At 41.0% G+C, this 23131-nt stretch overlaps 2 protein-coding genes across 8 annotated transcripts in view; one reads left to right on the top strand and one right to left on the bottom strand.

The window, feature by feature from the left end:
* Nucleotides 1-6835, top strand: part of LOC107091852 (growth factor receptor-bound protein 10-like) — a 79055-nt gene extending 72220 nt beyond the window's left edge. For all 5 annotated transcript variants that reach the window (XM_015386023.1, XM_015386020.1, XM_015386022.1 and 2 more), the window contains 4 exons: nucleotides 1635-1701; nucleotides 1827-1914; nucleotides 2104-2197; nucleotides 3501-6835. In XM_015386023.1, the coding sequence (XP_015241509.1) occupies nucleotides 1635-1701; nucleotides 1827-1914; nucleotides 2104-2197; nucleotides 3501-3647 (396 nt within the window). In that variant the 3' untranslated portion in view covers nucleotides 3648-6835. The remainder of the gene's footprint in view (nucleotides 1-1634; nucleotides 1702-1826; nucleotides 1915-2103; nucleotides 2198-3500) is intronic.
* A 7091-nt stretch (nucleotides 6836-13926) lies between these two features.
* Nucleotides 13927-23131, bottom strand: part of LOC107091851 (triple functional domain protein) — a 118890-nt gene continuing 109685 nt past the window's right edge. For 2 of the 3 annotated variants that reach the window (XM_015386017.1, XM_015386019.1), the window contains 13 exons: nucleotides 22602-22781; nucleotides 22342-22522; nucleotides 22014-22238; nucleotides 21452-21909; nucleotides 20661-20908; nucleotides 20431-20578; nucleotides 20326-20353; nucleotides 20075-20237; nucleotides 18356-18477; nucleotides 18204-18282; nucleotides 17911-18111; nucleotides 17699-17837; nucleotides 13927-16057 (listed from right to left, as the gene is read on the bottom strand). In XM_015386017.1, the coding sequence (XP_015241503.1) occupies nucleotides 15500-16057; nucleotides 17699-17837; nucleotides 17911-18111; nucleotides 18204-18282; nucleotides 18356-18477; nucleotides 20075-20237; nucleotides 20326-20353; nucleotides 20431-20578; nucleotides 20661-20908; nucleotides 21452-21909; nucleotides 22014-22238; nucleotides 22342-22522; nucleotides 22602-22781 (2730 nt within the window). In that variant the 3' untranslated portion in view covers nucleotides 13927-15499. The remainder of the gene's footprint in view (nucleotides 16058-17698; nucleotides 17838-17910; nucleotides 18112-18203; nucleotides 18283-18355; nucleotides 18478-20074; nucleotides 20238-20325; nucleotides 20354-20430; nucleotides 20579-20660; nucleotides 20909-21451; nucleotides 21910-22013; nucleotides 22239-22341; nucleotides 22523-22601; nucleotides 22782-23131) is intronic. The other variant, XM_015386018.1, reaches the window with a different exon arrangement.

Here is a 23131-nt window from a genome sequence, read left to right as displayed (position 1 = left end):
ATGTATAAAAGTAGGCTGACATGATATAAATGATATACTTTGTCATAATTAGCAAAGACAAGATATTGATGAATGAATGAGAACTGGTTCATGTTTTAAGTAGGACTTTAATTTGGGGATGAAGTGAGATTTAATTTTAAAACCTGTGGGAAAGAGATTTCTTCTGGTTGAGAGTAAACTTCCACACCAATCTAACCGCCCCCCCATTAGGCATCACTCAGTGTTTTCATGCTGGCGCCAGGCCTGGGCCAGTGTTTAGTGATGAGCAATTAAAGAAACATGGCTTATAAACATGTTTGGCTGGAGAAAGCAGTCAGTGCAGGGTTATGTTTGAAATTTAGAACAAACACGGCACAATGCTGACGGGAGATTTCTTCAAACGACTGTTTACGGTCATAGAATCGTATAGAGAAGGCCCTCAGCTGAACCCTGATAGCTGTAGAGCGCCCAGAATAAAAGCAAGTTATACAGCTAACAGGTTTTATATGTTGGAGTTTAGTGGCAAAGTTTCTCATTAAACAAGAAAATGCTTAATTTCTTCAAATTAAAACCAAAATCTGCCTCCTGAGTGCTTCCAACAGATATTCCCATAGGTGGTTCTAGGCAGGGGCCAACAGGGGCCAGCACCCCTGGAGAACTGATCCTGGCCCCTCTTAAGGCCCCTGTACTTGAAACATACACTACAAAAAATTGAAATATAAATCTATGTTCTTAAAAAGGGGTGTATTTTGCCTCAATTTGAGTGGGTAGGTAAGACAATTTACTAATGTAATAAGATGATTTCACTTTAAAAGAAAAAATCCATCTTCTTATTTCAAACATTTTATATATATATATCTTATTTTTAAGGGAAAAATACAATTTTCTTTGGCAATCATCTTTTTTAGCCACTTTTTAACCTCATTTTAGGAAGTTTCTACATTTTAGATGACTTTTTGCTGTGTCTTACTAAATAAGTCATATGATTATATCCATTGATTCAAGAATTATTTAAATTATCATGATTACATGATTATATCATGATTACAACCATATTAAGATACAACCAGGTTTTTCATTATTTTGGTTCTGTATCCCCATTAAAAACAACGGCCCCACCCCCGGCCCCCCTGGTGAATTTAGTCTAGAACCACCACTGGTTATTCCTACTTTTCATAATATCAACAGCCAAACTTTTCTCCCTGTAATGGTTCCTCATTGAACTCAGAAAGAATCCTATGAAGCACTTTCACCTTCTAATTATCTGAAAGGTCTGATGTAGAACAGTTTAATGTGTAGATGCACAATCATTTTCTACAACTGGATAAAAAAGAAACCGAGGTCATAATTTTGAGACCAAAGGAGGAGAAATCTGCGGTTAGCTCACAGCTGCAGCTGTTTCATCAACCCATTTAAATGTATTTATTCCCTTTTTCCTTGTATTTCATCTCATTTTAAAATCAGATATTTAAAGTGGTGATTCTTTAAAAAGGACAAATAACCTCTGGTTGATATTTATTAAATTCAAGTAACATCTTTCTTTGTTAAACTATTTAAAATAAATTGTAAAGGTTGTGGACTCTGGTCTAAAGCTTCAAAGTGAAGGAAATCAACCTATAGAATCGTGCATTTAATGTGATGTTTTATTTTTACAGAAAAGAACCCACCGCATGAATGTCCTGGGCAGCCCCAGCCCCCTGCACCCCTCCTCTCTGAGCTCAGGTACTCCCACCAACCTGGAAATGTAAACATAATCCAGCCAGCCTAAACTCAATCCCAGTACCAAATATATCTGTAGTAGATTGTTATTCAGTAGGGGGAAACAAATCTTTTTTTTTTCCTTCCAGTGATCCACAGGACACAGGTCTGGTTCCACGGTCGTATCATGAGGGAGGAAGCTCACAAGATGATCATACAGCAAGGCCAAGTGGACGGGTGAGTGGGGGAACGGCTGATATATTTAGTTTTAATGCATGTGGAAGCAAAATGCTGTTATTATCTGCCAAGCATCACAGTTAATATCTTCCCACCGTCTCTGCAGCATCACGTTTGGTCTGTGTGGGAATCCCACTCCTCATGGAATAAATAAACTTTTCCTGTCATTTATTTTGTCTTTCCTGCCAGGTTGTTCCTGTTGCGGGACAGTCAGAGTAACCCCAAGGCGTTTGTGCTCACCTTGTGCCACCACCAGAAGATTAAGCACTTCCAGATCCTACCGGTCAGTAAAGAAAAGCAGGAAACACGGCAGCGATGCTTCGGATGTTTCATGTTAAGATGCACGTGTCTATTTTTTATTTTTTTTTTTTGAGTTTTTGCGGCCAAGTGGCTCGTTTTTTTCGACAATAGGCTGATAGGAAGGGGGGCATGAGAGAGGGGGAGAGAAATGCGGGAAAGCACCACAGGTCAGATTCGAACCCGGGTCGGCCGCATCGAGGACAAAGGCCTCCGTATGTGGATCGTACGTGCTGCAAACCCAAGATGCACGTTTCTACATGTCTGTTTTTGATGGATTTGAACATTTTTATATTGAATTCCGAAAATGCAAAATGTCTTACTTCATTATTTTGTAAGATCAGCTTAAAGTGGTGCATACTGGTCTTCTTCTGTATATAAACAAAATCCTCAGAATCACCTCTGTAAATAATTACTTTCAGAGGTCCCATCATCAGTAAAATAGGCATCAATTTGCATATCTTGGTCTGTTAAGACCTAGGAGTAGTTTTCTTTTTGTTTTTTCTTCTTATTTTAAATACATTTAGTGACAATTTGGCAACATTTCAGCAAAGCTGATGGCGACATAGCGCAAAATGGGTATAAATGTGGTTTTTCACATATTTTCCATCCATTTGTTTTGGTCCGTTGCAACAATTTATGATGGAATATATTTTTATGATTTTAATGTGACAAAAGGGACATTTTATATAATTTAAGAGAAAGAGTACGTGTGACTGTATGGGGGGGCAATTAGGAAAGAAAATTGTGCATTAGTACGGCCAGCAGATGGAGACGATGTCTAACCAATATCTGCTGATGGCACCTGGTGCAAAAAATTATTTTCAGGGGGGAAAAAAAACTAAGCAAACACTATCAGGATGAACGTTGGCTTACTTTACTTTAAGATGAACAAATGTTTTTTTTATGGGAGTTCTATTTGATTGGTCGCCTTTCTTTCCTGCAGGTCCGTCCTCTGATCAAAATTTAAGTCATAATTCAAACAGATTCAATCAATTTACATTAGAGCACTGCGATTGATTAAGAAATTTAGTATATTTGACTTTTTAGTGCCTCATCAGATCCAGTGTCACTCTGTGGGTGAAAGAGAGCAGCCATTGTGTTTTATTGTTATCCTTTAACACAGAATAAACTCTTGATTTTGAACTGCTTTAGTGTGCTTTGTTAGCAGTTAGCATAATTGGAAGAACTGCATGTTTAAATGAGCTAAATCCAATTATTATTATCTGATTTTTTTTTATTTTGTTGTTTTTTTACAAATAAATGAGATTGAGTTGTTTCTCCTGAAGGTTGAGGAGGACGGTCAGGTGTTCTTCAGCCTGGATGACGGCGCCACCAAGTTCACGGACCTGATCCACCTGGTGGAGTTCTACCAGCTCAACAGAGGAGTGCTGCCCTGCAAGCTCAAACACCCCTGCACCGCTGTGGCCTTGTGACACTTCACCCACCCGACACAGCGCCCCCCCCCCCTTTTTTTGCACATCAGATTAAAATAAACCCTCTCCCCAACACCGACCCCACCCCCACCCCATGCCCCTTTACCAACTCGGTGGGGTTAAGGAGAGAGAGAGAAAAGGAAGACCCTTGTTTTGGGAGGTGAGCGGGGCGGTCCCTAGCTCGTGGCGGTTTTGGACGCGTTGTGCGATCGTTGTCCAGCTCCTGTGATGTTTCCTGGAGATCCGGTAGATTTGTTAAACACCAAAAGTTGTGAGAACACAAGACCACTAAAGCGACGTCTTTACAGCTGGAGGGTTGAGGGTCTTGAATGAACCCCTGCCTCAGAATCGTCAAACCCCCCCTTTCCCCCCAGCCATCCCCCACCTCCAGGCCGGATAAGCTGTGGTGCCCGCCCCACCCTAGCTCCCCTCACCCCTGAGGCGGGCAGGGAGCACCACCCTCTGACTTCCTCACTGATTATCAGGGATGGACGGGAACCTCTGGGATCCAGGAGTTTCTCAACCTGTGCAGTCCAGTCTGGATAAGCTGCCCCCCCTCCCCCATTCAACACCTATCCACAACACCCCCTTTCTGGTGCGCCCGTCTCCTCCACAGCAGCTCGGACAACAGTCGGAACGGAAGGAAGCGGCCGAAGGCGCGATGAGCAGAGCAGCGGCGAGGGTTTGCTAAAAAGAAAAAAAAAAAAAAAAAGGACAGAGGAATGTTTAATCAGGAAGGCCGTAACACGCCTCTCTTGTAGAGTTAATTACTTGATGTCATTTAATGCTGTTTTATTCATGTCGATTCAATGCAGAACTAGTTTTGCACTCCTGGGCGGACAGACAACGGCTCTCTAGCTAAATGAAGCTGCCTCCTCTTTCTCCTCCGCTCTGCAAAGCGTGCATGTGAAATTCCACCAGCTCTGATTGGACGACAGCGGCGTGGGAGCAGAGATGCAGCTGATAGTGCAGCTCCTATCAGAGGGCTTTGGGAAGCTCCTCAGACCTCCGTGTAGCTCGCAGCACCAACACCCGCACCACCGCGATGAATGAATGTGCTCCTGAACCAGCTGCAGCTCCTCTAGACTCTGAGGAAGAGGAGGAAGACTATTTTATAGACTCCTTAAAAAAGTATCCCCAACCCCCCCCAAGCTTCTACCATTTCGTTGTTTTTTTTTGTTTTTTTAATCAAAAGGGTTATATTTGTGGGTGAATCTGTCTTTGAATGTTTTTATTTTTCCTGAGTCTAATCAGAGTTCAGTGCTTGCACATTTGAATCATTCTGATGGTGGTTGGAGCGGTCCCGTTCGGGTTCTCACCACTCTTCCCTCCTACAAAGCAACAAAAGCACTCTCGTAACTTTCTTTTGTTTTTTTTTTTAACTTTAAATATGGAATTTGAACAAATGACTTGAAACGTGGGCTCGGTCGTTCGTGGTCGACTGAGCTTCACTTTGCCTTAAGTGAAAATGATGAGCCATGTGTCTGAAATTGAAGAAGCTATCTAAAAATGCACATACAGTGAGAAGTTTGGGATTGGAGGAGGGCTGGAAGGACATGGTGAGTGATTCTGTGAACCAGTATGTTGAGGGATAGAGCTAGATATTGGGAAATTATCTCGTTTGCTATATTTTTTGCCACTTTTAGAGCTGTATGCTAGATATGGACGTGTTTTTTTTTATTTACGCTTGTAAATTTATTAAAATAATCAGAGATTTAAGTTGAACAAAAGCTTGAATTTTACTCTTGAGATATAAACTTATATTTAAGTTACACAGAAATGAAAAGGCACGTTTTTTTTTTTTTTTTTTTTTTTATACAAAGTTTCCAGATCTCATTTCTGTTACTTCTGTAATATTTTGAGCGAAAAATTCAAGTTTTTTTTTTGTCCTGAATTTTATCTCCATTTCTGCTATTTCTTTCAGTAGCTTTTTTAGACAGTGATATTTTCCATGCTAAGTTAGCAGCTTTATCTTTAGCCTCCAAATTCACGTACATGTTAGAAACTTTTGAAGTAAATTACATGAACTTAGCAGCACAAGTGAACGTGGGCGTGTTTACATGCACTGCATGGATTCTAACATTAAGCCAGATTTGAAGAACTCCTAACTGACATGTGTTGATCTCCAAAAGTGCCAAAACGTCATAAATGAACCATTAAACTAATTTAGATTTTATTACAATAAAAGTTGTTCAAAAAATAATTTAAACATTTAATTCCCTTATAAAATACACAAGTATTTATGTGAAACGTATTTAAAATAAGTATTTATTCAAGTATTTCTTCTGCAGGGTGCTGAAACGCTCTTTAAATGTTGCCGTGGCCGACCTTAAAAACAAATTCCAGATGCTTTCAACTCATTTGATAAGAAAAGAATAAAGACTTTTTTTTTAAACCAAAATATATTTCTGATTGAATTAAAATTTGAATAAATGTGTGCCTCTTTTGTATTTAATTAAATTATTTTATAATAATAAGTAATCTCCTTAATGATTTTTTTTTTCTGAATTTGGGCACTTTTGGACTTCCATATTAAACAGACTTGCGTCATAAAATTGATGAATTCAGTGAAATCACCTAACAATTTACTGCAGCATCCTTCAGTCCTTTATGCAGCTCAGTGTTTTCCTCCTGATGAAGGGTTCTGGTCACATTAAACAGGACGACTCACATCTGCCTGATTCATACAAACATACAGGAAACACAAGAGAAGAAGCCAATTATGCCACGTTTTAATCTTTACTAATAATATCCTAAATGCTATCATGGTGTTAATGATGAGGTTGCAGATGAGCTTGAATTGGGGGTTGGTGGGGAAAACAAAAATGGTAAAAGAAACACAGCATGTAAAATATGACAGAGGACATTTGAACTTTTAAACATTTTTAATAAAATATCTTCCAGGAAATTTATAGATCATTGAAAAAAAAAACATACTGATCCAGCACCTATAAATCAATACAGAAATGGTTTCTAGAGTAAAGATAAGACTGACTGGATGAGCTGAAGAAGAGAGGATCTTTATAGGAGAAAGGGTTTAGTGATGCCTCTCTCTGTAAGGCGGTTATATAAAGTGTTAATAACTGGCCATGATGGCTGTAACTGGACTGTTGGTCTATTAGACGGTAAAGATTATAAAAGTTATGTCCTTTTTTATTCCGCTGGCAGAAAACTGGGGTCTTCATAGGATGTCTAGACTGTTTCCAGCATATATTCAAAGGGCTTTTTCTCTGTTGAATTTAACCTCCTTGCACACATTGAATTTCCTTCAAATCACAATCAAAAAGGGCTTGATTTCCCCAATAAAAAAAATAAAGTCAGAATATATATACATATTTTTTTTTATCAGAAAATACCAAATGTTAGTTTTACTTTCCAAAAGGCATTTTTTGTACCCTTGATTGTAGCACCATTATATATAAGAAATATTTTCTTTTTTTATAAACCGATGGGATCAACATAGAAACGGCAGCAGAGACGGACAACTATTCTGACATAAACCATAAATAAAACATTTGGACACCATCAGAGTGAGAGGAGAGGCTGTTATAATAAAATGTAGCACGATAAATAATGAAACAGGTTTCATATTTTCTAAATAAGTGGAAGAAGGAGCTGAGACAGTTTGTCATTCATTTCATGATCCAACAAAACCGTTTCCATTGCTGCTTACTTCCAACTTTCCATGATTGCTGCCATTTTTTTCCAGCAATATCTAAAAGTAAAAGACAATCTTATTGTTCAGTTTCCCAAAATTAAATTACCAAAAGTTAGTCCGATAAAAACAGAATAGAAGCCACAGCAGTCAGCTGAACGCTGCGTTCCACTGGTCAGGCCACTCTGGCACCGCTGTCTCCAGGGGTTGGACCACGCTGGAACCGCCACGCCGCCTCACTCACCTGTATCCAGCTGATAAGCTAGGATTTTATACACATGTTGATGCTCTATTTGCTCCTGCTTGTCAGCTGGCTAAGGTCAAGTGAATCTATGGAGATAAATAAGAAAGGAGATCATGTGCAGGGAAAAGTATTCACACTAAATGTTCTTTACATAAATATATATGTGAATTAGAAACATTTTATTTTCGGATAGCAAACAGTTTATCGCCTACCTTTACTCCAACACCCCTAAAAAAATATATTAAAAACATGTTGAGGAGTCCCCCTAATCAGTTCCAGGTCTGGGCTTTGACTAGGACGTTGTTTGTTTGGGAAACATGCTGCCGTTGAATCTACCAGAGCAAATGAAGGTTGGTCTTCTTCAAATGTTTGACAAAAATGCGCAAAAGTTTAAGGGGCATGTATATTTTTGCAGAAATGCATTCCAGCATCCTTACTGGTGAAGTAGCGGTCTGTCACAGAGGAGCAACACAAACCCACGTCTCCTGCTGCCTTTCTTTATCACTGTGCTGCCATGTAGTCCTTTTACACAAGCCCAAGTATTTTCATTTCTTCTATCAGAATCCAAACTTCCAGTGTCGGCTTTTTTCTAAGGATGTGAAGCTACGGAGAAGTAGATCTAACACTGTACCTAGGTCACAGATCACTATGTATGGGGGTGCTGCGCTTTCACTCGTGATGTCATAGATCTAAGGCAGATTTATCAATGTATTTTTATCTTTAATGACTTGATTGCATGTATGCTGACATGTTTGCCATATGCACCACAGTATATACAGTATTAAGTTTCATGGTTTTATTTTCTGTTGATTTTTGTGATCAAACTGGATATTTTTTCTGAACATTAGTGCATATAAGCTGACAGGCTGTCAGAGTATCCAGCTCTGATGCCACATAAAAAAAAACACCCCTTCTCTATCTCATCTCCAGTAAATGTTAGGATGTTCCACTCACACAGAGGGGGTTTACATGGAGAGCACACATTACCAGTGAATCCATGGTGATCTCACTAGTAGCTTTTTGTATACTTTTTCACTACCTGTAGTTCAATCATAAGCTGTAGCTGGAGAGGATTTTTTTTTTTTTTTTGGCATTTCTTTATATCCATATACTCCTTTTCTAATCTGTATAGATAAGTTGTTAGATCCTGTTTCTTAATTTTTTTCAGCAGGTGCCTCTTTCTACACGGTAACGGTCCCTAACGGCTATCCGTCCGATCGTCGCGTTCCGCCACGCGTCCCTTTGAAGTTTGGGAGACTTTAAGAGTTCATGCAAGTTGAAATGATTGTGTGTTAATGTCGGGTTTGAGTCGAAATAAGCTGAAGTCAAAATAAACATTTCAGGGAATCCAGAAAAAAAAAAAGAAAATGAAAATGGTAAATTTTGTTTTGTTTTTCCTTCACGCCCCTCATATGGCTTTGCTTCATTTTTTGTCTCTGAGACTCCTGGATCTACATTGTATCCTGTTCAGGTATTTTTGTACAAATAAGGGACTGATATACTCTCTGTTTATTGGAAATTAGAATAAAAGACAAAATTGCTATAAACCAAATATGGCTGAATTTCTGTGTTACTCCTCTGCAGGTGGAAGTGGGCGGGATGGTTTCTAATGTAGATTAAAAAAAAAAAGAACCATGCCTTTGATTCAACATGGTGTGGGCAGCATTATCCTGGGGAGATTTTTCTTCTGCTGGGACAGAGAAACTTGTCAGTGGGAGAATTGATCAAAGTAGAGCTGAAACAACTAATTGGATTAATCGTGATTTATCGATTATTTAAATAATTGTCAACTACTTTAGCAATCCATTAATCGTTAAATTGAGTATAGAGACTGTAAAACATGCCTTTAGCTGACGAGTGACCCACTTAGAGCATTAATTATATCAAAATTGCAAAAAAAAAAAAAAACATTTAGCATTTAAGATATAGAAAAAACATCACTTTTGTCAGTCAATATGCTCTTTCCAGAACTGAAGTGGAAAAGTTTGAGTTTCACCTGGTTTAATTTTGTAAAATATCCTTGGCTATCTGATTATTAATCAATCAACAGATTAATCTATTTGCAAAATAATCGCTAGTTGCAGCCCTAGATAAAAGTAAGACTTTTGAGGCGTGGATGGATGTTTACCTGTCAGCAGGACTACAGGAGCTCAGACTACAGGAGCTCCAGTGGATTTATGAGGTAAAATGGCCTAGTCAAAGTCAAGAAACAAATCTCTACTTCATTCTTGAAACGTGCAAAAAGAATAGAATTCAACTTTGTCATTACACTGTCACAAGTACAAAGCAACAAAATACAGTAAACACTCTGCATTTAACCCATCCCCTTGGAGAGCAGTGGGCTGCCGTTGTGCAGCGCGCGGGGAGCAGTGGGGGGGTTAAGGGTCTTGCTCAGGGACCCACAGTGGCAGTCTGAGCTTTAACTCAGAACCTGAGTATTTAAAGTGCAATGCCCTAAACACTAGGCAGCCACTCCCCACACAAAACCTAAAAGATTTCAACCTGTAAAACCAACAAAATCTTCTACATTTAAAAAAATATATATATATGCTACAAAAAATATAACTTTAAATTTTTTTTTTTCCTTCACCATTTGGGTAGACTCTTTGTAAATCCGTCTCCTAAAGCGTCAGTGAAACATTGTAGTCGTGGTTCTAATATGACAGTAATCCTCAGAGCTACTGCACTACATGAGCAGCAGCCTAGTGGTGAGGGAATAGGGCTTGGAACCTGAGGTTGTGAGTTTGAAACCCACTCCCACAGTCTGCCACTCTGGCTCTCTGAGCAAGACCCTTCACCCCACACTGCTCCCCATAGGGGATTGGTTAAATGCAGTGAGTGAAAGTCGTTGCTCTGTACTTGTGACGGTGTAATGAGAATAAAAATACTGGAAACATATATATAGATAAGAATAGGAGTTCAGAAAACAGATTTAGGAAATATGTTTCTATAAACAACTGACCAAGTAGGACAATTTCCATATTTCTACCAATTAGAAACCACTTTCCAAATATGCACCACTTCCTGTTGGTCTGTATTCAAATCTCAGAAAAATATACTGAATTCTCTGGTTTTAAAATCTAACAAAAAGTAAAAAGATTGGAGGCTAGGAATATTATTATTAGACACATTGTCCGTTTCTTTACCTCATCTGAACTCTTTATATGTTGGTCATCAGCTCTGAGGGTTGTGCATCATTAAATGCATGAACGACCCCATTGTTGAGAAAACCTCTTGGCAAATGAGTCTAAACATTAGAGATGATTGTTGTGGACCTTATCTAACCTCAAAGCAGGGTTTTTATAGTTAACTGACCAAAAAGAGATTAAATTTAAAGAAAAAAAAAAAAAAACATGATCAATTAACACTTTAAGTTATTATATAGAAAGTTAGAAATGTATTTGCAGAAAGAAAGAATGTGGCGAATAAACAGAACAGACCAAAATGTTTATTACAGTGTTTTATTTAGCTGATTCAGAAAGAGCAATCAGTCAGTGACTGGATAAAATCAGCTGATTTTACTTAGAAAACTTTTAACTAATCTGTGTGATTTGGTTGAATTTTCCTTGTAAATAAAATGCCACGAGATTATATGTGATACAGATAATGCAGATTGAGAATTGGCTGATAGAGATATTGACCTGAAACGACATCAAATATACTTTGATCACTGATTTTATACTGTTGAATGTTAGAAAAGGCTTGATAAAGTAATTTTACTAAAACAGGGAACAAAAGTCAACAAAAAAAAGGTATGAAATAAACTGACTCATATAAAATTAACCAAAGAGTTACAGAAACTTTTAACAGAAGCAAAGTATTTTTTATGCACTTTATTATCAGCAGCTTGTCACAAAAAAACAAAACAAAACATGATCTGGTTTCTGTTTTCATCTCTAGCATTAGTCCAAAACAGATCAAATAGGATTTCACCACAATTTTATCTCCAAACGATCAAATTTAAACCTCCTTTAATTGAGTCAATAATAAGTTACATTTTAAAGGTTTAATCTTAAAGGCCGCTAAAAAAAATGTTGATCAAAACCCGTTTAAAAGGATTTCAGGTTCTTTGGGAGCTCAGAAGGGAGAAAACTTGAGGCAGTTTCCAACATTCCTCTGTGTGTTTATATAAAACTACTCTTTAAACATTGATTATTGATAACTAGATGGCAGAGTTACCATTTGTTAGGTTAGTGTTAAATTTTGGGGTAATTTAACTGCTAAAAAAACATTCTATACCTCGATTTCTTTCTCTGATTATATCACAAATGTAATAGTTGGTAGTTTTATTTATTTTTTCTTTTATTTGCCATCTGTTCTTAGAGTCCCTGTACAGGATTTCCTCTCAAAGATGACTGTAAATTGTCTTTATAGCCTCTCGGTTTACTTCTTATTATTATTTAACTGGCTTAAAAAGGAGGGAAATGTTAAAAGGGAAAAACTTCAAGAATGGGTCTAAATCACTTTAGGTTTTATTTTCTCTTAAATTCTCTGCTGTTTTATTCCCCTACAGTACCTCTGTGAATGTGATGTAGTTATCTGCAGCCATTCTATGCCTGCATTTCTGCAGGCATAGAATGCTGATGCAGATACAATCCTGCATGCATAAAGTCTAGCATTACCATGTGGTGCAAAATGTTCATATCCCTTGATATCCTTAAATATTGTAGCAGAACCATCTTTCCAGCAAGTCTTTTATTGTTTTCCTTTTATCTAAACCCTTCTCCTGTAGCTCTGGCTGGATGTTTAGGTTCTTGTTTAACAAAAAGTCAAACTTCGTTTGCAGACTCTTAAGGTTTCCTTCCAGGCCATACTCACCTTCTTTTATCTTCTCTGACTTTTCGAGCTCTGCTGAGAAGAGCTTCCCCTCAGCATGATGCTGCCACTACTTTTTCATAGCCTGTTTGATGGGATAGCCGGGTTTTCAATGCACAGCTACAGACTAGAAAAACTGTCTAGAAATAAGTAAATATTCCTTAAATTAAGTGTACTTACCTTTAATTTGAGTGAATTTGATGGAATGAGTATTTTTACTTTTAAAATAAGATAATTAGATAAAAATGTTTTCTTATTTTAAGTGTAAATTGTCTTATTCCATTGGAAAAATGTCTCTTTTACCTCCTCCATCCAAGAACAAATGCAGAAAAAAATGACTTATCTAGATTTTGATTCTTTCCAGTGCAGTAAACATGATTCACAATAAATATCGTATCTAATGTTTAAATTGTCTAAAACAGCCGACGAAGAAACCGCCTCATACCACAGCGTAAAATAAGTCCTATTCTTGAATGAAAATAACAACCAAATACTCATTAGTTAGAAATGTTGACATTTTGTTGTTTGATCAGTAATGAAAGTCTCAGACTTTCATTATATTGATTTTGCAATATCACAATATATTGCGACATTTTTGTGAGCTATCAAAACTAAATGTATAAATAAAAAAGTGCTGTATGTGTTCATCAGAAGATATTGAACTTTCAGTTGTTTGCGGTTTAAGTCGGTCCACGTCTTCCACTCTGACTGCCTCGACAACAGATGTGGGGCTGCGTCGCGCAGCAAAAGGGTTCGACGACGCGGTGCAAAGGTAGCCCATTTTCCCAAACTGTTTTAGGTTAAAATGTTTAGCTTCTTTAAGTCGATAATGGGAACTAAAAGATCAATATTATATCGGGCACCCGACAATCACAATATATCGCCAAATAGATTTTTTCCTACAACGCTACAAAGCATGCGGTCTAATATAGGCGTAGACCAGTATCGGGTATTGCAGGCTAACAAAGACCTCAACAAATCCCATTGCTAAGGTTGGACCTTTTCTTCCACTTCAATTTGCATGTTTTCTGAGAAAAAACAAGGTTTTTGGGCTAGAATATAAAGCTTGGAATTCAACGCTAATTCGGACATTTTGAACTGAAAAAGCTTCCTGGATGGGAAGCAAAACATCCTCAAACTTGGTAAACAAAGTCCAGGGAGTGTTTACATTTTTTTTGGCATGCAGCCCAAAAAAATCAGTCCATGACAAACTAAAACATTTGCAACAGTCAGCATATTAGAATGATTATTTTTGGTATAAATAATTTTAACTAAAAAGTAATTATACAAGACTAACAAATAAATATAAAATATTGCAGATATTTCTTATTTTTGAAACATGACTGTAATAGCGTCGGTGAAGCAGCAGATGTCAGTAGTGAGCAATGAATGAACCTTTAGGTAAAGCAGTAGATTGGAAAGCTTGATACGACAATCACTAGTTTTAAATCCTCATAGGGACATTAGATTAAAGATAGCTTGATAAAAATGTAATATTATTCATATGTCAGAGCTTGCGATTGTGACAAAGTGTGAAAAAGAAGCGGGTCATGTTTGTTCATTATGTTTAATTTTCAAATAACTGATGACAAAATGGGAATATTTACAGGAGAGAATATTAGGAGCTGTACAAAGAAATATACATGCAAAGATAAAAAAAAAAAAATCCCACAATGTTGCCTCAAACATGTAAAATGATCAAACAAATAAAAACAAATGCAACAAAAAAGGTGGAAAAACTAAAACTGAGGTATCCAGTCCAAGTTTCCTTGTTTTTAACGGCCTGTACACAATTATATCACAGAATCAAAAGCTAAAAGGAGAGATCAGCCTTCCCTCACTTTCATTTTTTATAGTTATAACACAAATTTATAGAAGAAATAATTTGGCAGCAAGTTAGGAACACAAGGAAATAAAATCATTTGCCTCCTAATTAAGTTAATTAAAGATCTAGTTTCTGTTCTCCTTCAGTCTATTTATAAAGGAACAAAAGGGGATTAAACCAGGAGTTCATCCGACACTCCTTGAGTTTTATTTCTGTAAACAATCATTTCAAAAGGTCATTGATTACCTAAACATATTGCAATAAAACCTTTTTTTTTCTTAAGTACTATAAAGCTAGAGCAACTTTGGTGTACCAACACTACAGGCATACAGTACAAAATGTGTTAAATTAGTTTTGATCGAACCAAAATCTGTAATATCATCATATGATTGTAGATTGTGAGCCTAGAGCGGCCTGGCGGTCAGACACTCCACAGTCAAACACAAACTACCAGCAGTGCTCGCAGTACCAGGTACATGCTTTTCTCTACAGTCATTACAGGTACGACAGATGTCTTCATAAATAGTTGCATAAAAACCTTAAAGCCGCAACATTGCACATGATAATCAAACAGAACATACGGTGAGTGCATTTACACGGAAAGATTTCTCCACATTCACTTGGTTTCCGTGGCGACCGCTGCCGCCGCCCAGGCTGTGACGGTCCGGCGTCCCGAAGCAGGAGGGTGAATGTGGGCGGAGAGAAGGCAGAATTATTTACAGGGTAAGGCTTAAACTTGTCGTTATCTGCGACTTTTGATCGGGGGGGGGGGTTAGCGTTGCTCCTTCCAGGTGCAGACAGTGCAGCAAGGTCAACGTGGCGTCTTTACGACGATGGGTGTAAGCACAACCATCAGAGCACTGCCTGAAGCAGCGCAGCCATCTTTTTTCCTTTTTAACTTTAAAACAAAGAGAGTTTTTTTTTAAATATATTGTTTCTATAACATAGAGCTGCTTCTCCAAAGTGTCGGGTACAGTTTGAGTGTAAAAGAATAAACAAAACGTCGATGCCGACTATCGAGGCTCGTTCAAACCGCTCCTCTAATCAGCTTTAACTCCTATGAAGGAAAATAAGTTACTATATTAATGTTTGTTTTGTTCGTTGTAAAGTAGAAAACGTTAGCAAGCAGCAGTAGACGAGGGCATCCTTTCCTTTGTTTGGTGATGTTCTCTGGGCCTCTGAAGCTCCGTAGTTTCCAGCTGAACTGCCGGCAGGACTACAGCGTTTCTGAGTGATGTGAAGGAGGTTAAGATCAGCGTACGGACTGAGGCGTTCTCCTGCTTCGTCTCCAGCGATCAGAGGAAATCAAAGGATCAGGTCTGAGACTGAAGACGACTCTGGATGAAGCTCCTGACTCCTCCGATGGGCCGCGCGTCCGTCTGGTGTTTCCTCCTGTCGATGAAGGAGATGAGGCGCGCCGTGTCCAGGCAGCTCTCTCCTCGGCCTCGACCGTCACCCTGAGGGGCCTGCACCCACGGTTCCTGGAGGCAGAGCCCGGCCGGCGGCCTCCTGCTGGGGTCGGTCCTTAACAGCAGGCAGACAAAGTCTCTGGCTGCCTGGCTCACGCCGTGGAAGTAATCCCTGGGGAAGCTGAAGTCCAACCTGCAGATGTTGAGGCACGTCTCCTCTGCGCTCTCGTCCAGGAAGGGAGAGGCGCCGCTCAGCAGCACGTAGGTCACCACTCCCAGGCTCCACAGGTCAGAGGTCAGCGACACGGGCTCCCCCAGAACCAGCTCAGGGGAAGCAAACTCAGGGCTCCCGAGGAGAGGGTGAACATAGAGGGCGCTGTTGAGCTGGACAGCATCTCCGAAGTCTGTGAGTTTGACCACAGGTTGGCCGCTGGCGTTATGAGCCACCAGAAGGTTCTCAGGCTGGAACCAGAGAAGACAAACCATTAAATCTGTACTGTTACAAGGAAATAATCTCACAATTGATTCTATGGGGATGTTTTAGTTTTATGGAGACAGAGAATCTGGTCTAATGGGGCTAATTATGAGGGAATCTCTGGATCCTGTTAGACGAGCTTTAAAGGAACGCCTCTAAAAATCCAGCTGGAAATAGGAAGCCTGTTTAACGGAGCAGGTCTCCAACTCCAGTTATCAGTTCAAAACAAAAAGAAAACTGTTGCAAAACTTTAAAATAGCTGCTCACAAACTAATACTTCTGAATAGCAACTAAATAATAAAACAAACTTTAATCCTTAGACATTCAGACCTGGTAGTGGCATACTGTAAAGGCATGATCAAATCAAAAAGAAAGTTTCATTTAGGTGGCTTTAACTATTGTTCAGCCATTATTGGACTCTGGGTACCAATAGCCATGCTGATATGAACTTTGATCATCGACTGAGGAAGATGCAGTTTGTTCTGCATCATCAATCTCCAACCAGCAAATGCTCTCTCACAAGATACTCCTACAGGCACATCCTGCTCCCCACTGTGCTCGGGGACAAAGAGGATCAACTCACAGACTCTAAGGCCCCGTCCACACGAAGTCAAAACGAACACGAAACGCTAATATTTTCCAGAACGTTTGTCGTAAAGACGGAGACGTAAAATAAATGTGAGCGTCCACACGAATGCATGAAAACGCTGCAAAATGTATGCCAGGCCTTTAAGTGGCGCTGTGGTGCCAAAGCAAAAATAAGCGACGAAATGTTGGGCATGCGCACTAATATTTATACATGGTTGCCCTGCGGGTCCATTTTCGTGGTTCAGTCAAATTCAGGCGTTGAACTATGTCGTCGATATTGCTCTGTTCTTCCTGGAGATATTCCAGAAGAAGAAGATTCTGTTGTAAGCCAGACAGCAGGGTGAGTAGCATTAGCAGCAACGGCGCCATTGTTGTTGTGATACTGGTCGCGCATGCGTGTGTAGAGGCGACGCTATGACGCATGCGTGTAAAAAAAAATATGCGGTTAGGGCGTAAAGATGGAAACACGAAAACGGCGTTTCGAAATCTTCCCACTCTGAAGGCTGAATAAAAAAATGATCGTTTACAGACCCCCGAAACGCCGGCTTCGTGTGGATGAGAGGCTGGTTTGGTGAAAAATTTGTGCGTTTAGGTCAGGGTTCGGCTTCGTGTGGACGGGGCCCTAATTTGAGATTCTCCTGAGACCCATATTGCAAAGACCCCATAATGGAGGGCCACAAGCCAAGGGCCCGAATCAGGCTAACTTTGGAGCCAGTTTGCTGCAAAAACAAACTGTCCTGCAATATTTCTCCTGAGTTAAAGGAACTTCCAGATGCCTGAAGAGGCTGGGGGTGTGGAGCACCGCTGCAGTGTCCCTGCTATGCTAAGCAGCTGAGTGCTGGAGAAAACTCAACCTGGATTCCCCAGCCAATGTTCTATTTTTAAAAATTCAACCTGTCATAAATGTTTATAAAACAATCATGTTTCACAGGTTTGATTCACCCAAAGTTATATTGAAGTTTGATCTTGTATAGTGAGAGACTATAGTATTACTTAACATGACATCCATTTCAGCGTATTGAATTTGTTAGGGAACTTACTTTTACGTCCAGATGAACTATTCTGCAGTTGTGCAAGTAGTGTAAAGCTTCTAAAACGCTGCGCAGGTAGGAGGCCACTTTCTCCTCCGTCAGGTTCCCCCAGCTCACTATATAGTCCAGCAGACGGCCCTGGTCGGCCCTGAAATAACAAACCATCGTCATGCAGCAGACCCAGGAGCAGCACGTCTAAAGCTCAATATATTGGTACTTACATCTCCAGGACTATAGCGTAGCTGCTGGAGGTTTCAAACGTGTCGACAAGGCTCACTATGTGAGGGTGCTGCAGTCTTTGAAGCAGATTGAGTTCCTGAGTCACCTGATCTCTCTTCATCAACTTCTTGTTCACGTGTTTGACGGCTACCGTACGTTTAGTGCCCCGGTGATCGCAGCGTTTGACTACAGAGAAACGACCCCTGAAGAAGAAAAACGGGTTTTTATGTTTTGCTGTTTACACACAGGTAGGAAAAAAGATTTCCTATCAAACGTCTCTGTTGAGGTAAATTACCTTCCGAGTTCGGCCACCTCGGTGTACTGAGACTCAAAGTTGTCCTTCCAGCTCACTCTGAGTCCATCGGTGGACACGGCTGAAAGTCAAGGACAGGCGTCAGCGTCATTCTTCACACCGATGATGAACGATAGAATGTTTTACTCTCTTACCTAACACTCTGAGGCTAGCTGAGGACGTCACGCTGCCCAGTTCGTTAGTCGCGATGCAAGTGTAAACACCATCGTCCTCGGAGGCTGCACCGATTATCCGCAGCGTTGCTTCCCCCGAATCACTGATTATAAAAACAGAATTAATTAGAAAAACATTGGTTATAAAAAAACAAAAACGTGCAATCATAGTGTTTGTGGTTTGGCTCCACCATCCTTGAAATAGAAAGATCTCTCTTATTCAGAGCATTGCTAAACCAATTGATTGATGAAAAAGTGTTTACAGCTGCCTCGCCCTCTATCAGCAGAAAATCCACTTTGGTGCAAACTAGAGTAAGACACCATCTTTCACTCAAACACACTTATTTGCCTCATTTACGTGTTTTTGCTTGCTTGACATTTTGCCAGTAATGCCTAAGACCAAACAAGGTCATCCCTTCACCATCATCGAATAGGAGGAGCTTCCATCTGCTCGTTTCAACTCAGCATGGCAGACCTGGACCTTCCACAGTGAGTCCATGTGGTTTAGAATTATGGAAAGCTGAACGGGAGCTATGGCTACTTCTGTTTGAGCAGGATTAAAACTGTTCTCCTGCTTCAAGAGAGGACATCCTGGTTGAAAGAGGTAAGATGAGGAGGCCCACTGGGTGGCTCAACCTGAGTGGCTGCATCTCTGCAGCTCCCCCAGAGGTAGCACAGATGTCTTTGGCTAACGTTCTCCCTGCTTAGCATTGGAGTTTGTGCACAACCTGTTCCAGTCTTGGATATATTGTTTTATTTGTATAAAAACAATAAATGCCGACCTTAATTGGTCTTATCCACAGTCTGTTTAAAAATTGTTTAGAATATATATCTAAAAGAAATCTGAAAACATATTAGGGTTGTTAGAACAGCTATAACTAAATGCTAGTGAAGATTCTTAGTCATCCAGGTCACAGTCATTCCAAAAAAGTTGAAGCTTTTTCAATTCAAAATGTCAGAATTAGCATCGAGTTCAAAGCTTTATATAAAAAACTGTCCTGCTGTCCACCTGCACCTTAAGGAAAAGGGACAGTCATTTGAGGACCAGAATGTTCACATTTTGGACAAAGAAGACAGGTGGTTTGAAAGGGGTGTGAAGGAAGCCATTTATGTTAAGAAAGAAAAACCAACCTTAAACAGAAGGGGGAGGGACTCAGGTTTCAGCTCTAAAAAACCTACAATGCAGCAATAGAAATGATTTCTTCCCGCCATCACTTCAACCCCCCCACCCCCATGCAGGGGACAAAACATCTGGCCTGGGCAGCCAAGCCAACAATTGGCCTGTATAGCGACTTCCCTTTCAGAGGCATAGATCAGTATCGGGTATTGCAGGCTAACAAAGAACCCAAAATGACTCCCCATTCCTAAGGGATGGACCCGTTCTTCTAGTTTAATTTGCACATTTTCTAAGCATGTTAATTCTGACATTTTGAATTGAAAAAGCTTCCTGGATGGGAAGCGAAACGTCTTTAAACTTGGAAACAAAGTCCAGTGGATTGTTTTTTAACTTTTTTGGTATGGACATAACTAAAGACCAGAAGAAGAGAACCGGTCTACTGCTACAGATTAAACTCTGCGGGATGTGAAAGCCTTATAAAACAGTAAAGGTGATTGGTTGTAATTTCTCTTCATGATGTTGGCTGGTTATAAAATGTTAGCGTGCCGTTCTTACAGGTGTGGCTATAGCTCTGTGATTCTGACCTGTAGGCGATACTGAAGTGCCCGTTGTTGGTGAGGTTGTTGTCGTTAGGTCCTCTCCAGGTGACGGTGGTGCGGGGTCGACCACAAACCTTACATCGTAAGGTGACGCTCTCACCATTGTCGCAGGTCACGTCACTCAGAGGTACCAGGAAATCTGGGGGAGCTGATGAAAACAGAGAAGAAGCCTGAATGAATCCAACGGCTTCCTGTCAGAAGCATCGATAGAAGTAAAAACCAAAGTCAACACTTACCATCGTAGATGTAGTTTGGGTTTAGAAGCTGTGAAAACAGAAGAAGGGTCAGATAAAGAAAGTCATCTTCTAATGACAGCTGTCCTTTGATTTTCAAAAACTCACCTTTACAGAAACTTTGTTGGTCATTCCATCTCTGGACTTCCTGTAACCGTTCTCCAGCTTGGTCTCCTTCTTCGCCTCCTTTTCCTTCCTCTCAGACTTCTTGCGTATGCGCAGAGATGTGTGCCAAGACGAAGCCTTCCTGCTGCAACTACAAACACCAACGGGTTGAGCTCGCACATTTCTGGACAGCAGAGAAAGACTGCTCAGGTCAGGGAAGGAAGACGTCTTACTTGATGGGCCCGTCGGAGGAGTCGGAGGCGACGGCTGAGGTGTGTCCCAGCACAAACCCGGGGATCCAGCCCTCGGCGGCGGGGCCCTGCTCAGTGGCCGCCCTGAACACCAGGAACATGTTCTGCTGGTTACTGGCCAAGATCTGGACCACTTCGCCCTGGCTGACGCTGATCTCATCCTCCTTCACGGCCATGTAGTCCTGGGTCACCAACATGGTGGATACGCTACTGCTGCTGCTACTTTCACTCTGTGCAACAATGGAAAAAAAAGACACGGTTATGAAACTGCTAAAGAAAACTGACAAAAAACGAAAGATGACTTGTTTTTTTAATAGAATCAACTTCTTTCACCCAAAAGAACCCTAAAGATTCCCTCTCCAGCTGCCTTTGCAGGAAATGGCCAAAGATGAGACGGGGAGCGTTAGGCTGAATGAAAGGATCCGAGTACGTTTGTGAAGGAACCACAAACGTCAGATTGTTAGTTTGCAGGAAAAGTAAGTTCAGTCACACACCATGAAGACAGCAGGCAGCCAAGAGGAAGGAAGATTGTTAGTTTAAGCTTTGGTAGATCACAAAAGTCGGGGAAAGAAAAGCCCAAAGAGATCATTTAGTGAGGAGTCTCTCCTAGAAAGAGTTGAAACTTTCGAAGGATTTTGTCGTGAGAAGTGATCTAAAGCAGTAGAGAGGTGCTTAGTGGGAGCAGATTAGTAGTGCTGCTGCAGCAGGACACGCCAGGCTTCCCTCGGCCTCTGTTAGTGCAGTCAGCGCTGGGCAGCGCAGGCTGGTCTTACCCCGTTACTCTGGGTGGACTGGATGGACTGCTCACTCGCAGATGAGCATGTACTCATTCGATCAGCCTCTTTGCTGTGCGTGGAGTGTCTGTGGGCTTGAATCCCAGAGCCGGTCGTGGTCTGACGGGCCGGGGTCTCCCCTGCCTCCCCTGGGAAGGTGAACGAGCCAGGCCTGCTGGCTGGAGAGGCTGGCATAGAGCTCCAAAACCCAGATCCAGCCTTTTGACCCGGGCTGGGAGGGGGAGGAGGAACGGCTTCCTTTCCGAAAGCGGGTGCGGCTGGAGACATGGCTCCTGGCCGCGGTTTGGAAGGCAGAGGCCCCACTGTGGCTCGAGGAACAGAGGCTACAGTGTTGGCGGGTGTGTGGGTCTGTGTCTGCTCCTCTACGGTCTGGGAAGGACGCTTGCCCTGCGTACTGCCCCCTGGAGGAAGCAGGGGAGCAGGACGAGGAGACAGACCTGGATCACAACCGAGCAAAACTCACACCTCAGTCACAGCCTTCAATGTACCATGAAAATAAAAAGAAATAAAAACTTCCTGAATACAGACTGGGGGTTCGTACCTAACATCTTGTTGGGGCCCTCTCCATCGGCCCCAGCGTGGTGCCGTAGAGGCTGAGGCAGACGGGAAGGCTGAGGAATCTTGGAGGGCCGTCGAGAGACGCCCTGAGTGCCAGATGGGACGGCGCTGCTCTGGGAGACTCCGCCTCCAACTGCAGGAGACGCGCCACTGATGCCTCCTCCTTGAGCTCCCACGCTGCTGCCCACGTGGTTCCTCTGGTACTCTGCTGGGGAAGACAGAGCTGTGAGGCCATGAAGAAACAAAAAAAAAAAGAGAGAAGAGCTCCACCAGCAAACACCAACAACCCGAGTGTCTGACTGAGGGTTTACCGTTGAGGAAGTTCCTCTGGCTCTCCAGTATCTGGCTGATCTGAAGCGTCCAAACCTCACACACCCCCGGATGGGAGGAGTGAAGCACGAAGGACTCCAAAGTCCCACTGGTTGAGCGAGAAGTGAGGATAAACTTACAGGGATCTCCTTCCACGCTCTCTTCCAGACCCAAACAGCTAACCTGGATAACAGGAAAGCCGCCTTAACATCCAGCTTAACCAACTTTACATGGTTTTAATTTGCCTTGTAGCCTCATCAACCTTAATGCTGTTCTTGTAGAGGAAGCCTGGCAGGGAGAAGCCTTTCTTCTTGTCCAGGGGCTCACTGAAGATCACCAGCTGCTCAAACAGGAACACCCTCCTCTCCTTCATTCTGCCGTCTGGGTCGGACACCATGAACGTATCCTGCAGCAGGAGGCGACCCTGAGCTACAATCTTCCCCTGAAACGAGCAGGTCTTTAAATTAACACATCGAATCGCACAACTTAGCATAAATCAGTTTTTAAAAAAAGGTGCTCTTATCCCTTTAACTTAAGCACACTTTGTCACATTAAAACACTGATCTGTACCGTATTTAACAGGATTTCATGTGATAAACAATGTGACACAATCAGCTTTAAAAGTCTTGTTATTGGATTTTTAAATACGCTAACTGGCATTTAGCATCTTTCTTCGACTCCTCAATTAGCCACCATTTATATGGACAGAAATTTGTTTTAATATTCATAAAAGCAAATGATACATTTAAAAAAATAACTTTAAAAAACTTCTTTATAAAAAATGTGTATATA

The sequence above is a fragment of the Cyprinodon variegatus genome, unplaced genomic scaffold (genome assembly GCF_000732505.1).
Source record: "Cyprinodon variegatus isolate N-32 unplaced genomic scaffold, C_variegatus-1.0 Scaffold354, whole genome shotgun sequence".
Lineage (NCBI taxonomy): Eukaryota > Metazoa > Chordata > Actinopteri > Cyprinodontiformes > Cyprinodontidae > Cyprinodon > Cyprinodon variegatus.
This window is presented reverse-complemented; position numbering and strand designations above follow the sequence as displayed.